This window comes from Numenius arquata, chromosome 15 (assembly GCF_964106895.1).
Source record: "Numenius arquata chromosome 15, bNumArq3.hap1.1, whole genome shotgun sequence".
NCBI classification, from domain to species: Eukaryota; Metazoa; Chordata; class Aves; order Charadriiformes; family Scolopacidae; genus Numenius; species Numenius arquata.
The window spans coordinates 14237542-14251513 of record NC_133590.1 but is presented as its reverse complement, the minus strand read 5'-3'; the positions used below and the strand labels follow the sequence as shown (position 1 = coordinate 14251513).

General features: G+C 40.0%; 1 protein-coding gene across 1 annotated transcript; it reads left to right on the top strand.

Annotated features, from left to right (window-relative positions):
• The first annotated feature begins 2992 nt into the window (after positions 1 to 2992).
• TEX36 (testis expressed 36) lies at positions 2993 to 8227 on the top strand. Its single transcript, XM_074159212.1, has 3 exons — positions 2993 to 3043; positions 3833 to 3964; positions 7979 to 8227. Exons 1-3 carry the CDS (start codon positions 2993 to 2995, stop codon positions 8225 to 8227), a joined length of 432 nt encoding a protein of 143 aa, XP_074015313.1.
• Positions 8228 to 13972: the final 5745 nt, after the last annotated feature.

Here is a 13972-nt window from a genome sequence, read left to right as displayed (position 1 = left end):
GGGAACAGCCGACTCTCACGAGACTTCCCGAGAAATCCCGGGAGGCGCGGGCCAATAGGAGCGCGCGGAGGGTGGGGCTCGCGGGCGGGGCGGGGTCGCGGCCTGAGGGGAAGGGGAGGGGAGGGCGCCATGGCGGCCGTTCGAGGGGTTCTGTGGCCTTTCGCCGGGCTCTGGTGCTGGTTCGGCTTTCCTAGGCGGCTTCCCGCCCCTCAGGGGTGCTGAGCCGAGGCGGGTGGTTGCGGTGGGGCAGTACCATCAGCAGCTGCTGTGCTGCTCTGTGCCGTACCAGGAGAGTAAGGTGCTGCGGCCTTCAGGGCGCCTTTCTGTGCGGCGGGGAGCTGGTGAGCCTCTGTGGGCTTCTCACCCCCCCGTGCTCCTGGGACCGTGCTGACTTGGGTTGTTCCAGTCCGGTCCTGAGAAAGGACTGGCACGTTGCCGTGTTAGGTAGCTTAGGTAAGGGAATGGGCCGGTAGGGCTTATTGATGGGTTTGCAGACATGCTGAATAACTGTAATCTTCAGAAACCAGTGAGCATCTGGTGATGGAGCACCTTAAGAGTGTGTGTGGGGATCAAGACTTGTAGCGTGTTGGCTTCTGCTTATAGTTTGACAAAGACTTAGCTGTGATGGCCTAAGCAAGTAAATGATGCTTTGAATAGTGCCCAAAGGATTTTTCATATTTTTATTTTCCTCTTAGATTTTATTCTTCATTCTCAATGACGCAAGAGGCAGTACAGTTGTGACTGCTTAGGATGTACAAATGCTGACTGGCTGTCATTATCCTCTCAGACTTTTATATAAAGAGAGAGCAACTGGGCCTGCCTTTTTTTATTGGGGAACTTTTCTGTCCTGTCACCGATCCTCATGGCACTTAAATGACTGTAGTCCTCTTTGAAATTTTTTTCTTTCTCTCAAAGTTGATTGTAAATGGTGTGAAGATTTGAAAATTGCTCTCGGATCTCAAGAGACAGAAAATACAGTTGCATAAGCCTTGTTTCCTTTGTAAACCACTTGGTTTCTACAAGCACAAAGTATATGCCTTTTAGCAGTAACAATATTATAAACATAACAATACACTTTGGTATGAAAAGACACATAAATAATGATATTTCTTAAATAGATTCTTAGATAATGTTTTAAAGCAGTTTTTAAAATTTAATTATTTATTCCTTACATTCCTTTAGAATGCTTTTATGATGTTAGGAAGGGTCCTTTTTAAGTTTCATCCTTAAACTTTTTCAGCTTTACCTATACCTCACTGGGAAACAGCAGTAAATACAAAACTTGCTGCCCTTCAGAAAAAAAAAAAAAAGGAGATTCTAGTGGAGTAATAGTTTAAAGGCCAAAGTGCTGTGTGTTTGAGTGCGCAATAATGGCCCCCAAGTTACTGAATCTGAAAGTGGAATGGAATGACAACAAATTATCTGTTCCTCTGCCTGTCACACTTTGAATCCTTCTCTAGTTGTTTCTATCACAGTCTTGGTCTTAAAAATAGCGTGAGTTATCTCCACAGCCTTCTGATCTGATCCTGGCACATTTAGACGTTGTGGCAGTTCATTACAGTCAAGGCTGAGATGACAATACAATCATGAAAGTGTTTCAAAACAAGTTGCTCTTACAGCTTGTTTACAGTTGGTGTTTTGTTTTTTTTTTTCCTTAGCCAAAATTGCATTCTCTGGAACAGCTTATTTTTCATTAGCAAGGTTTACATTAGCCTCTGTAAATCATCGTAAAAGTCATTTACATACTTTTGTACTTAAAAGTAACTTGGAGGATGGCATCATTAATATCAAGTTCCAAATAATCGCTCTTCTTTGTATTATCAAAAGCTCAGCAGATACTCAGAGAGACAAAGTAGGTCATTTAGAAGAAAGCCTTGAAAAACTCCATCATGGCAGCCGGTATTCCCGAATATCATTACCTGTGTCTGATAGTAAGATGGGAAACTAGATTTTCCCACCGGAACTTTGTAATTGCGCTTTGTAAATGTCTGAATCATTCGTACTTAACTAATCCACGTACTGCATTTTTTCTTGTCCCATTTGCCAGCCTGATGTGTCTGATTCCCACGTAAATTGGCCTTGAATATCGCTGTACTGGAGACCAGGCCACTTAAACACACCAGTGTCATGTTCTTTATGGTCTGTCGAGGCCTGGGAGGCAAAGCCTTGGTTTGTGCTTGGTTTTGTGAGATGTTCTGTCTCGTCTACAGCTCCCCCACAGGCTCATATCGCCATAAGCAAGAGCTTTGGGGCCCCGGTTTTTATTTCTGAAATAAGCCTTACAGTTCGGTTGGTTCTCCCCATCCACAAAACCACGTTACAAAATGTTATACATGGAAAAAAAGCCTGCTACATCCATCGTAGGGACTATGTCTGTAATACAGTGGGGACTAGGGACTTTTCTGGCACGATGCTGATGGCATCCACGCAGACGGGGCTCTCGCCCCCAAATGCCTCGAGGGACACAGTCCCCGATGTGTTCCCGAGCCCCTGCCTGTGCGGTGCTGGTGGCTGACAGGTTTTAAACAAATACTGCTTGTGTGTGAGATTAAGACGTGTATGTGGAAAACTACTTTAAAAAGAGCGTGAAGTTATGTCTTAAAAATAATACACCTGATGTCCTTGGGTTTTTTTTTTCTTGAAAAATGACCCTCCTTTCTTCAGATACTACCACTGGGATTGTAAAGTGTCATTCAAGTAATTGTGCAGAACTAATTAAATGGAACTCCATTTCTCTCCCGTTTTAAGGCAGCATTCAGTACTTTTAATAACTGGGGGGTTTCCCCTTGTGCAGTCGATGGGTAAGATCAGCCTTGCCTTCGCTCGGCTCGATCTTACTGACACAGCAGTCACTTAGTGACGTATCAGGCAGGGTCTGACGTCACACGGGGGGGGTTCCGCCCCTCTCTGTGAGCCGGACAAGCGGCCGCCGTGGCAACCGCGGTGCCCGGGGGGGCGAGCTGCAGAGCGGCCAGGCCGGCAGCGCGGAGCCATGCTCAAGGGCAAGTGCGACCAACCCGGCCAACAGCGCGCCGGCGCCTGGGTGAGCCCCCGTGTCCCTTTTTATCCTTAAACTCTCCAAAAAAAACCAAAACCGCGCTGAGGGGGACTTTGTCCTTAAACCAGAAACGAGGTTTCCCGTTCCTTGTGTTTATAAGAAAAAAAATGCCACAGGTATTCAGAGAAAGTGCACAAAAGCAAACACCAGCAGGACTGTTTTTCAATTTTTCCAACAGTGCTGGAGGTCTCTTATTTTATATTTAGCCCTAGCTGGTTTTCCTTATCTTCTGGAAAATGCCAGCAGATGTTTGCCTCGGCTCTCAGCCTCAGGAGTGCCACGGCCCCATCGGAGGTGTCCTGGGCTGGGATGTCTGGGCATCCCAGGGCACTGGGACACACGCCTGGCACAGGCTGTTCTTCAGTCCCTGAAGCCAAGCTTTCGGCTGAGCTCTTCCCCAAAAGTTTTGTGCTTTCAAACATACAGCGAGAGCAGCGCAGGGAAAATAATAAGACATTAGAACATAAGTGGTTGCTGGATGGATTATCACTGTATAAACAATTTTCGGAAAGTTCCTGGAGAAATAATATTCTTGTCTGTTTTACTGATCTGTGTCGTAAGGTCTTTATAGTAGGCGTTGTGTTGCGTGTGTGGGAGGCTCCAGATTTTTCCGGAGGCCACTAGGTGCTGCTGCAATCCAAATAATAAAAAATAAATGGGAAAATTGAATTTTGCCCACATTTCTGATTAGATTTATTTGTGGTTTTTTGTAGTTGGCTTTTTTTTGTTTTCAAATGCATCACACCCCCCCCTACAACTTTTATTATTTTCCAGTTTGCTCACGTTGGAGTGTGCCAGAGTCAACCTGAGTCAACTACAAGCTCGGCACTAAAACAAGTCCAGAACTTAGGAGCAGCTCAGTCTATTGAGGAGAGATTGCCGCAAGCGTACAGAGCTCGGGAGAACGTGAGTTACCGTGACAAAAGAGTCAATTTCCAGAGCGCCTTTTTGCAAGATATCACTTGCTGAGTTATAAGTAAGAACAGCACTTCGGGTAGTTAGCAAAGCAGTCGTCGTGGACTGGCAGACGTTGTGCCTCAGGGAGTAAAATGATTGATGGCTGTGCTAGGGAAGAAACATGTTTCGCTCTTACTCAGTTACAATTTTGGATACTCAAGGTCCTGCTGCAGTTAATGCTGATTTCCAGCATAAGTTACTTTTCCCTTTTATTAGCTGCTATAGATGTTTGAGACACATTTATGTGCCAGAATATATTATGGTCGATTTCAGTCCAAAACCTGTGTGTAAAGCCCTATAAGAACATTTAATTGAAATTTGATGAGCTGTTTTGAACAGAATGTCAGAAATTCTGTATATTTGGGCAAAGGCTTATTTTTTGATCATTAAGAAGTTAGAAACTTCCCATTTTAAACATTTTTAAGACTTGCTTAAAAATGAGGAGATTTGGGACAATTCTGGAAACAAACAAAATACAGTATTTTAAAATCATGGGTATTTAAAATGTTACAATTTCATAAGCATGTTTTTATATCCTTATTTTATCATCACTGAGCTTTGCTTTACCCACCCACTTTGTGCACAGAACATTTTCTATTTTCATTTTCTATAAGCATAGCAATTATATTGAGTTCATTTCACAGATTTTGCTATAATGAAGAGCAGAAATGGGCTAGGAAGGAATATTTAAAAGGGAAGCTTGGGGCTAGTGAAAAGAAAAGAAGATTATACTGTAACTTGAGTATGCATTATGGTGATATTATATATAACTTTGTGTGGAGCATCTGGCCTTAGGCACTGTCTGAGGAGAACCAGGTCAGATGGACCTTTTATCAACACCAACGTGACCATTCACCTGATGTTTTATGCCTTGTATTTACCGGCCCTTCACTTTTAAAAAGAATTAGTGGAATTCCAATCAGTCATAAATCAAGAATTAAAATGAGGTTAGCAGTGAGAGTACGAAGATGTGTTAAAGGCTAAAATGTAGTGTCACAGGAACAATCTGAGGAAGTTTATGTAACTTTTTTAAAAAGGGCTCATAGAGTGTTGGAAGCTCACTGCATGTGACGCTGCATGGCTCTAATCTCTTTGTATGAGGGAACTCACTGGCTGTGAGGTTAATTAATTTTTTCAGAAATATTGTACTGTTTAAGTCTATATTACTTCTTATTTCTTGCTTCAGGGTAGTCCTATAAATATTCTGTAATAGTTTTTTTTTTAAAGATTAGTTAATATGAGGAATCCTTCCAAGAGGTGATACTCAATATGTACCATCTTGGTTTTCAGTTTTCCCTCAGCATATAGGCACTAGTAATAAACACTATTCCTAAATGTTAAGATTGGTGTGTAATTGCAGTAGGATATTTTAGTAAGTCTTACATTTTACTGGCTTAGAAGGTGCTTGTTTTTAAACGCATATATGAGAATGTATCCATTGAATTTACTTATCCATTGAACTACGGTCTGGTTGAATCTGTATGAGAAATGAACATGTGGCATGTACCTACAAAGGATATAGATCTGTCTTTATACCAAATATCCTAAGATACGATCATGCAGCTGACTCCATGCAGGCATATTTTGTATTTGGTGATTCTTCTTGCTGGATCAGGCCTCGGGTTATATTTATCTTTAGAACTGATTCAGATTTTATCTCATAAAATCCACTTAGTCTTGAAACACGCTTTTAAAATTGTGTTACATTAAAACTTGCTCTTCTGCTTGGTGGTGAATGTCATAGTTGGAAAATGAAAAATGTGTTCCACATAGTTAAAAGTAAAAATTGCTAGAGCATTTACAGAAAACACATTAAATTCTCATCATGAAGCAGGAAAATAATGCTTGAGGAAGAACAGAGGCAATCTAATAGTCCAGAAGAGTTTTCAGTGTTTAAATTTTTAGCTGTTTTCATAATATTGCAATGATAGATAATAAACAACCTTTAAAAAATATATATGTGTGAAATTACTTTTAAAATAGTTCTTTTGCAGTTGTCCTTTCTTCTCCTAAAACTCTAGTTTCATTTTGGAGACTGGATGAACATTATGTTAAAGAATGAGATTATAAATTAGTTATGCAATTAATACCTCCTCCACTTCCCCTGCAACAAGCAATGTACATGACATTCAGTACATAAATCATAGATTAATTCAATTTTGAGGTCCCTTTTGTAGTTCATTTTAATTAGCTTTAGGCTTACTAGTGAATCAAACAAGGCAATCCTGACATATATGTAGTATTTTGCTGCTTGCAGACAGAATGCAGCATTTCTTATTTCAAAATTCACACTTTTATATTAATCGTGTATATATTCAGTAAGTCAAGGGAATGCAAATCCTCCTGGTGATTTTGTAATAAAATAAAATACAGAGGGTCCATGTTGCCCCCATAAAATTACGTGCAGTTAAGATTTAACATATGAATATGACTTCTGTGTTAGGACATAGGCAGCTATCATTTCAGCATCTGTCAGACTCTAAGAACTAAGACTAGTAGGTTCCAAACAGGGTATGTGAAAATTCATATTTTTTTTGCTAAAATTTCTTTTTTTTCAGAGAGCAAGGAACAACAATTTCCCATTTTCTTCTCATGACAACAGACACTGTCTACGGAATGTGGGAGAGTACTTTGATTCTGTAAGTACCCAGCACTGAGAAAAATTAAGCAAGTTCATATCTCTCAGTCTGCCAGAGATTAAGTACAGTATCTTTACTCTCCCCTGCAGAAATTATAGATGCTAAAAATTAGGAGAGAAGAAAAATGGAAACAACAAAGAAAAACACACTTCTTATATAGGGAAGGGAGTACAGGGATGGGATTCATCTGGGGCTGGCACAGGTGTTCAGCAGCACACATGGTCATTGAGAGTGGCAGAATACGAGGGGAACAAAAAAACCCATGGTTTGGTCTCTGACAGGCATTTCTGGCAGTCCTGGTTTTTAATCTATTAACATAGTTTTGTACCCAGTTACATGTCCTATTAGTCTGCTAAAAGTCATTGCCCTCGTGATGAACTTTTGTAGGGGTCTTAGCCACTCATAATTCACAGTCCTACATACTTGGTTCAGACTCATCTTTATCATAAGTTTAACCAAAATCCATAGGACACCCACAATTTATCTCCAGAATGTATCCAATCCACATCTTTATAATACATCTGTTTATATATATGTTGCAGAAGCCACAACTTTGCATAGAATTTAAATTGTTTGGGGATTTTCTGTATGTGCAACAGTTTCATGGTTTTCCACTTTTCTTACATTGTTGACATCTTCCAAGGCAGCGAAAGAAACAGTGCAGTTCACAAGATAATGAGTAGGGGAGGAAGAAGTGAACTGTGATATTGAAAGCTGGTCTGGCTTTGGGCTCTCTTAGACCTAGATTTTTTGATATTCATTATTCACTGAGTAACCTCCATTTCTGTGCACTTTGTGCAGTGTCTCATAGTTTTAGAGATACTGATCAACCATAATTCCAAATAAATTTCCTGCAAGCTATGGAGTGTGAAAATCAGGCCCTGTCTCTGTGTTTGGACACAGAAGGGATAGTTCTGAAGATTCAGGTTTCATGGTCTGTCTCAGTTTCTTTATTGCAGTCTGAACATAAAATTATTAACCTATTTCTTTGGGTTGCTCTGAAGATTAATATAGCCGAGTATAGCTAAACAGCTTTGAGTATACACTATGGTACAGAAATGTAAAGTATAAGTGGTTTATTAGTACTAAGAGGTGGAAGGTCAACAGATTTCCTGTTACATATGCAACCAGAAATGTTCATACGGGCAAGTCTGACAATATTATTTTTAACTTGCGAAAGATCACCCATGAGTTCTTGAAATCACTGTGGTAACAGCTTCGTTAACTTCCCAGTGGGGTAGTGACTGTTACAAGATTCATCTGTGAAACTGTGATTGTAAGTCATATGTTTACATGAATTTTTCTTTCAATTTTTTTTTCCTAGGGTATGGGCCGGAGGAAGGTGGAACCAGAGAGACGGCAACAGAACTCGCACAACTTCTTCCTATGGGCTCACGAACCAGTTCCTAGCAACGAGGATGGCTTAACCACTTACCAGACATCATTTATGAAAAATGAAAATACTGAGAGCCCATTTTATAGGCGGTTTCCAAAACACCACTTGGAAAAATGTTGCACTGACAGAGCCCTTCCTGGGAATGGAAAACAACTGCAGCCAAACAAGTCATCTTAATTATAAAAACACCTTTCAAGCATCGACTTACCATCATCAGAGCCTTTTCTCAAGATCTGAACCACTCATTGCTCAAATGGATAATGAAATAAATATTTGTGTGAAGTGAATGTGGTAGTACGGTTGAGACTTCGTTGAAATCAACAATCACGTGTTACTCTAAAGACATACAATACTACAAAGATTTCAATCAAGAAGAGCATTATAAGGAAAAACACGTTTGTACTTATTTTAGAAATCAGAGAACGGAGGTTGTGATTGTACTTGTGTTATTTGATACTGGTTGACCTTCATCTTGATACAAAAGCTCCTTCAACTTCAGAATGAGTGGTATGGCTGCACCTCAAGCAGCTGACAGCACCTGTGTTGACAGAAGAATATGATGGAACTGGATCCTTGAGGGTTCACCACAACAGGGAGCCAAAACCACATGTTCAGGTAAGAGAGAAACTTTTCAGAAATGTTTCATGGCTATGAAGGCGTTAGAGAAACGAGATAAAAAAGAAGCTGCGCATTAGATTGCTGTGCAAAATAACTGTGATATTTGGTTATAACACGGCGGTTGTGTAAGTAAAGAAAGAAAGGATGTTGTAAACAATGTTTGTGTGCTTGTGTGTGCCCTCACAAACTGCGAGTGTACGTGTGTGTGTGTTATTCATGGCAGTAAGGGGAAAAAGGCTCAAGCTGAAGGTGGAAGGATGCACAAAGGTTTTTATGTTTGAGGCAGACTGGATCTGAAAAGAACTCATGATTTAATAGTTACATGTCCCCAAGGAAGTGAATTCAGAACCAATCCTCCAAGTCCTATGCTCCCAGGATACTTACTGGCTTTAGGATATGGAAAGCATTAGAGTCAGACTTTTGCGCTCTCCTCTTCTGGATCATTTCCATCAATATCAATAAAATAATAAACCAAACTGCGTGTCTTAAAATATACTAGAAATGAGCTTGTTGCTATGCAAAATAACGTTGACTAAAAAAATTGAAGCATGTTTATGGGATAATTTCCTTTGTTTACAAGATAAATGGAAAAATAAACCCTCAACCCTTAGAATTCCCTGCATTGTAAGAGATGCCTTGAAAATGAGCTGTGTTAAGAAATGATTTCTGCCTTTCAGGGAACAGATATATCTTTTTCTATCAGCATGCAGTGACTGACCTTTTTGTGTGCCATCAAAATAGGTTGTATTAGAGTATTTCCCCAAATGTGTAGCAATTTTATTAGCACATGCTGAAATAATAAACTTTTTTTTTATGAAGTTCCCCTTACAAAAGTTCTTGGGGTGCTGCACAATATGGAGAAATGCAAAACATTAATGAACAATGTAAAAACAGATAAAAAGCCAAGTAACATAGTGTTATTAAAAAGAATTATTTTTTCTCAAAGTAAAGACAGCCCTCCTGACAACTCCGGAGTCAGAATTTCCAGAGCTTTAGCCAACAATTTCGTCTCCAAACTGATTCAAAACTAAAGCGTGTGCCAATCACATGGTAAATGCAGTACCCCATGCTGTTTGGCATACTCAAGAGGGCAATCTTGGACCTCCATCAGAAGGAAGAAACACATTCTTGCTACATTAGTAATGTTTATCTGTGGTTTAGCATTACAACTGGATATGGGGAAATAAATTGCAGTAGTTTGTTCTGCCTTAAAACACCAATAGAAAGATTCCAGATTTCTTTTTCTCCCTTGTTTTTCCCCCCTCAAGTTTTTACTCAAACATGGATTTTTCTTTTTTTTTAAGTAACTGTGGATTAATATATCTTCTCAACAATATTGTGATAAAGATTCCATTGTGATAAAGATTCCATTGTGATTGTGATAAAGAGGAGAAACTGGAGAGCTCATGAAACCTCAATACAAACTGAAATATACTGTGCTTGGTTAACAAAACAGGTGATTCCCACGTATCTCATGCTCTGGCTGTGTTTCTTGGGTAAATAACATGAGATAAAATACACTGAATTTGAAAATGAATGATAAATGCCTCAGATAAATTCCAGAAAGTCATAGCCTTGTGTACGTTGGATAGAAACCATTAGTTGTGTTTAATCCTGTGATAATAATGTCTCTGAGAAGAACCACCCTATTGAGTTAAAATATTTTTGCAATATGTTTTTTTTTTTTTTTCCTTCTTGGGGGATGGAGGAGAGGGGAGAAGGGCTGGTAACTCCCATAAAGGTTTCCTGGTCAGTGCGGGAAAGCGCTGCCAGCTGGTAGTTAATTAGAATCAGACGAGTGTAGGGAGGCTCAGCAGAATGAGCGTACTACGGGTTAATTAAGTTCACTATGGGTTAACTGCTCTGAAGAAGTAGAGGTTATGCTTTAGGTGGTGCAGATAAAGAGGGACTTTTTTGTACCTTGTTTTATTAAAAAAATGAAACAGGCGAGTTTGTTGCAAAATTTCCTTGAGCAGTATTATCAACAGTTTGAACACAGCCAAAACCTCTTTGCAGAAACAACAGGCTTTGCACTGTAATCCTTTTGAATGAGCAGCAATCAGTGCCCTCTGGTTTTTCTCCTGAGCCTGCATCAATGTAGGGACTGTCCATACAGCTTTCTTAAGAAGCCTCTTTCGTGTTAATTGAAAAGTGTTTTTAATATGTTAGCTAAATGCACAGAACTCAAGCAAAATTGATTAAAAAAAAGTAAACCAAGGGGCTGGGCAGATGGTTGCAAGTTCCTTTGGTGAAATGAGTTGCTACTCATCAGCTGGACCCCACAACAGGCTGAAGTTCACGATTAATATGGCTTAGTTGGAAAATACCGACTTTGTCACTTAACTTCCCGTGCCCTGGTTGAAGACTGCTTGTTTCTCAGGTTGCATCAGTTGAGTTGCGTTGGGATACAATCTTTGCTTCTGTTTGCATGGTTATGTCCACTTGTTTAAAGTGTGTTTTGTTTTGTTTTTTCTTTTTTCTGCCCTGGCCGCTGATAAACTAGATCTGAGAAAATGGTCTCCCTCAAAGCTGCCGTCTCTCAGACCGTGTGGCCTCCTGGTAAGCTACGTGTCAGCTTTCCTTTTATAGCTGTTTCATTTATGAAATGTTGTGATCTATGAAATGGTTTTAATAGTTATTTTGACCCTGATAAGACAAGCTATTGATGTTGTATGATAGCAGATTGGATTTGGTACAATGGGAGGCAAGACTGAAATTTTGCCTTTTGTTTACTTGGTGTCTAAAGAAGCTTTGAGAAGTGTTCAGAGCCTGAACTGCCTGGTTTGGGGAGAGTTGGGTGGAATGGGGAGTGCTGCTCCTCGTGGAGCTAGTCATTCAATGGGGATGCAGCGGCTTGACTTCCAAGTCATCTGCTGCTAATCTAATCACTCCGTGTTCATAATTGAATCATTCTGTGTAGCTGAAATGTTGTTTCTTAGCGTGTACTCTCAAGGTTAGTCGGAGTGAAGTAACTTGATAGAAATGTTGCACTGAAGATGAGCCCTTTTCCTTCCTTGGGCTACACGCTTACGTTAGTAGCAATACTGTTGGAGATCTGTCTAAACCCGAAACCGGTGCTGATTTATTTACTAGTGATATAGTTCGAGTGTGGATAATACTAAGCATCTATAAATGTTCTTATACTGGTTTAATTTTCCCCTTGCTGAGCGAAATATTGGTATAACTGTGATGGTGCTAATGTTGAACCGAAAGTATAGGCCTGTATCTAATAGAAGTGCTTATGCTGATACAGCGACCATGCTGGATGACAAAAAGGGAAATTTCTGAAATTGAGTAGACACTTTGGATTAGACATCTCTATGTTTAAAGCAGAGACTGCAAACCTCTTTTTTAAATTTTTTATTATTCCTTTCCCCTGCTGCATTATCTAACGAGCAGTTGATGACAAGTAGAGACTCCCTCCACCCTAAAGTGGGAAAGGACTATATAGAGCTACCTCATCCCAAATTTCTTGTTTTATGCCTGTCTCCCCAACAAAGTGATAAAATAACAAGCTGTTAAAACATAATCTCTGTAATTAAAGGGAAGCCTATTCATCAGGGAATTATTCCTAGCTGACCTTAATTTGGTTGTATAGCAATAGAGGGTGTGAGTGAACCATTAAAGGACCCGATTTGTGATTCAGTTAGGCAGCTGTGTAGCGTTTATGAAAAGCACGTTATCAACTTGCTCTCGTGGTTTGTTATTCACCTGAAAGTGAAATATCTCAATTTATTACCTCTTAAAAGCGGTGTACAGAAAGAAATGTAGTTTGAAATAGGTAAGTTTCTGCCCAGTACGATCAAAGAAGTGCTGCTTGGAGGGGACTTCTGGGATGTGTCTAGTCCAGGTTCCTGCTCAGGCCAGACCCTTTTCACAGGATTGGTTCAGCTGGGGCTTTGTTGATCTGAGTCTAGGTACTCTCCAAAGAGTTTACCAAAATGTTTAGCTGCAACACCTTTGTAACTGTTCTCAAGTAGTCCCAGACTGGTTTTAAGTTCATCTTCACCAGCCCAAACAAATCCATTTTTCCTCAGCCTCTCCTTACAAGTCATGTGCCTCTCACCATCTTACTTTTTCCGGGATCTGCAGCCTAAAGTTGGTCACGGTATTCCAGGTTCAGCCTACAATAGTGAGGGAATAGGAATGTCTCTCAGCCTGCTTATGGGAACTGATTCTTGAAACCTTAATCTCTGTTGAAGCCAATGGATTGAAATAATCTGTTCGGACAGTCTGTAAAACAGAGGTTAAAAAAATAATTTTTTTTTTTTTTTAAAATGCTGAGGAAGTTTGCATTTTTTACCTTCTTTCTGAGGTTATGCAGCTAATTCTCTACGTAGCAAAAGTGGAAACTATGTAGAATTTACAGAGACTATATGTGTTTGAACACTTGTTAATCTGATGGCAGATGCTAGAGACACCCGAGTCTTAATATGCCAGTTCTGGACAAGTCTAAAGTGTCTTAGTCTTGACAACACCAAGCTCAAACCTGTATCAGGGAAAAGACCCAGAAATTAATTATTCTCATGTTACCGCTGTGCTTTAAATTGGGAGAATGCTCAAATACATCAAGTTCTTCAGAGAGTACATGACGAGCATCATGTCTGTGTACGAGTTTAATTATTACAACACCTATTTGAAATAGGTTCTGTTCTTTCCTCTGGTCTTGCATTGTTTCAGGGAGAGGGTTATGGCTTATTACACAATGATGCAACTTCTCTTTACTTTCCTCTTCCTGAAGCTGTCTCATGTGCACGGAATACTTAGATGTTCATTAAATCAATGAGAGAAAGTTCAGGTGTGTCCATGAGTGGGCATGATGATCTAACCAGAGGCAGGGTGTTGCCTACATTGGGACCTTTATATGGCTTTTAAATTTGAAGTAAACATGAAGCAAAGACTGGAACTGGGGTCTGCCTGCTCACAGGTGAGTGCCCAGCCCACTGAACTAGAGAAAACTCTGTGCTTTCTTTCAAGCTCAATATTTAATTATTATATACAAAATGTAGCAGTGATTTCTCCATCAGCAGCAAAGCCATGGCTATGAGGTGAGGAGTCCTGACTCCTAGACTTTTTCTGTAACCAGCACTTCTTTCCCTGTGTGCGGATTTGCTATAGAGTATTTAGAGCTTTATTAGACACCTAGTTGCCTGCCAGTGTATTAATTTAAGAAACTGATGGCTGTGTATATGTTTTAATGATCCCTTTTAATATTCTATGGAGTGAGAGACAAATCTTGTAAGTCCAAGTGTGCTATTTCTGAAACGGAAGTGGTTTTTTTTTAAATTTAAAATGAACATCCGC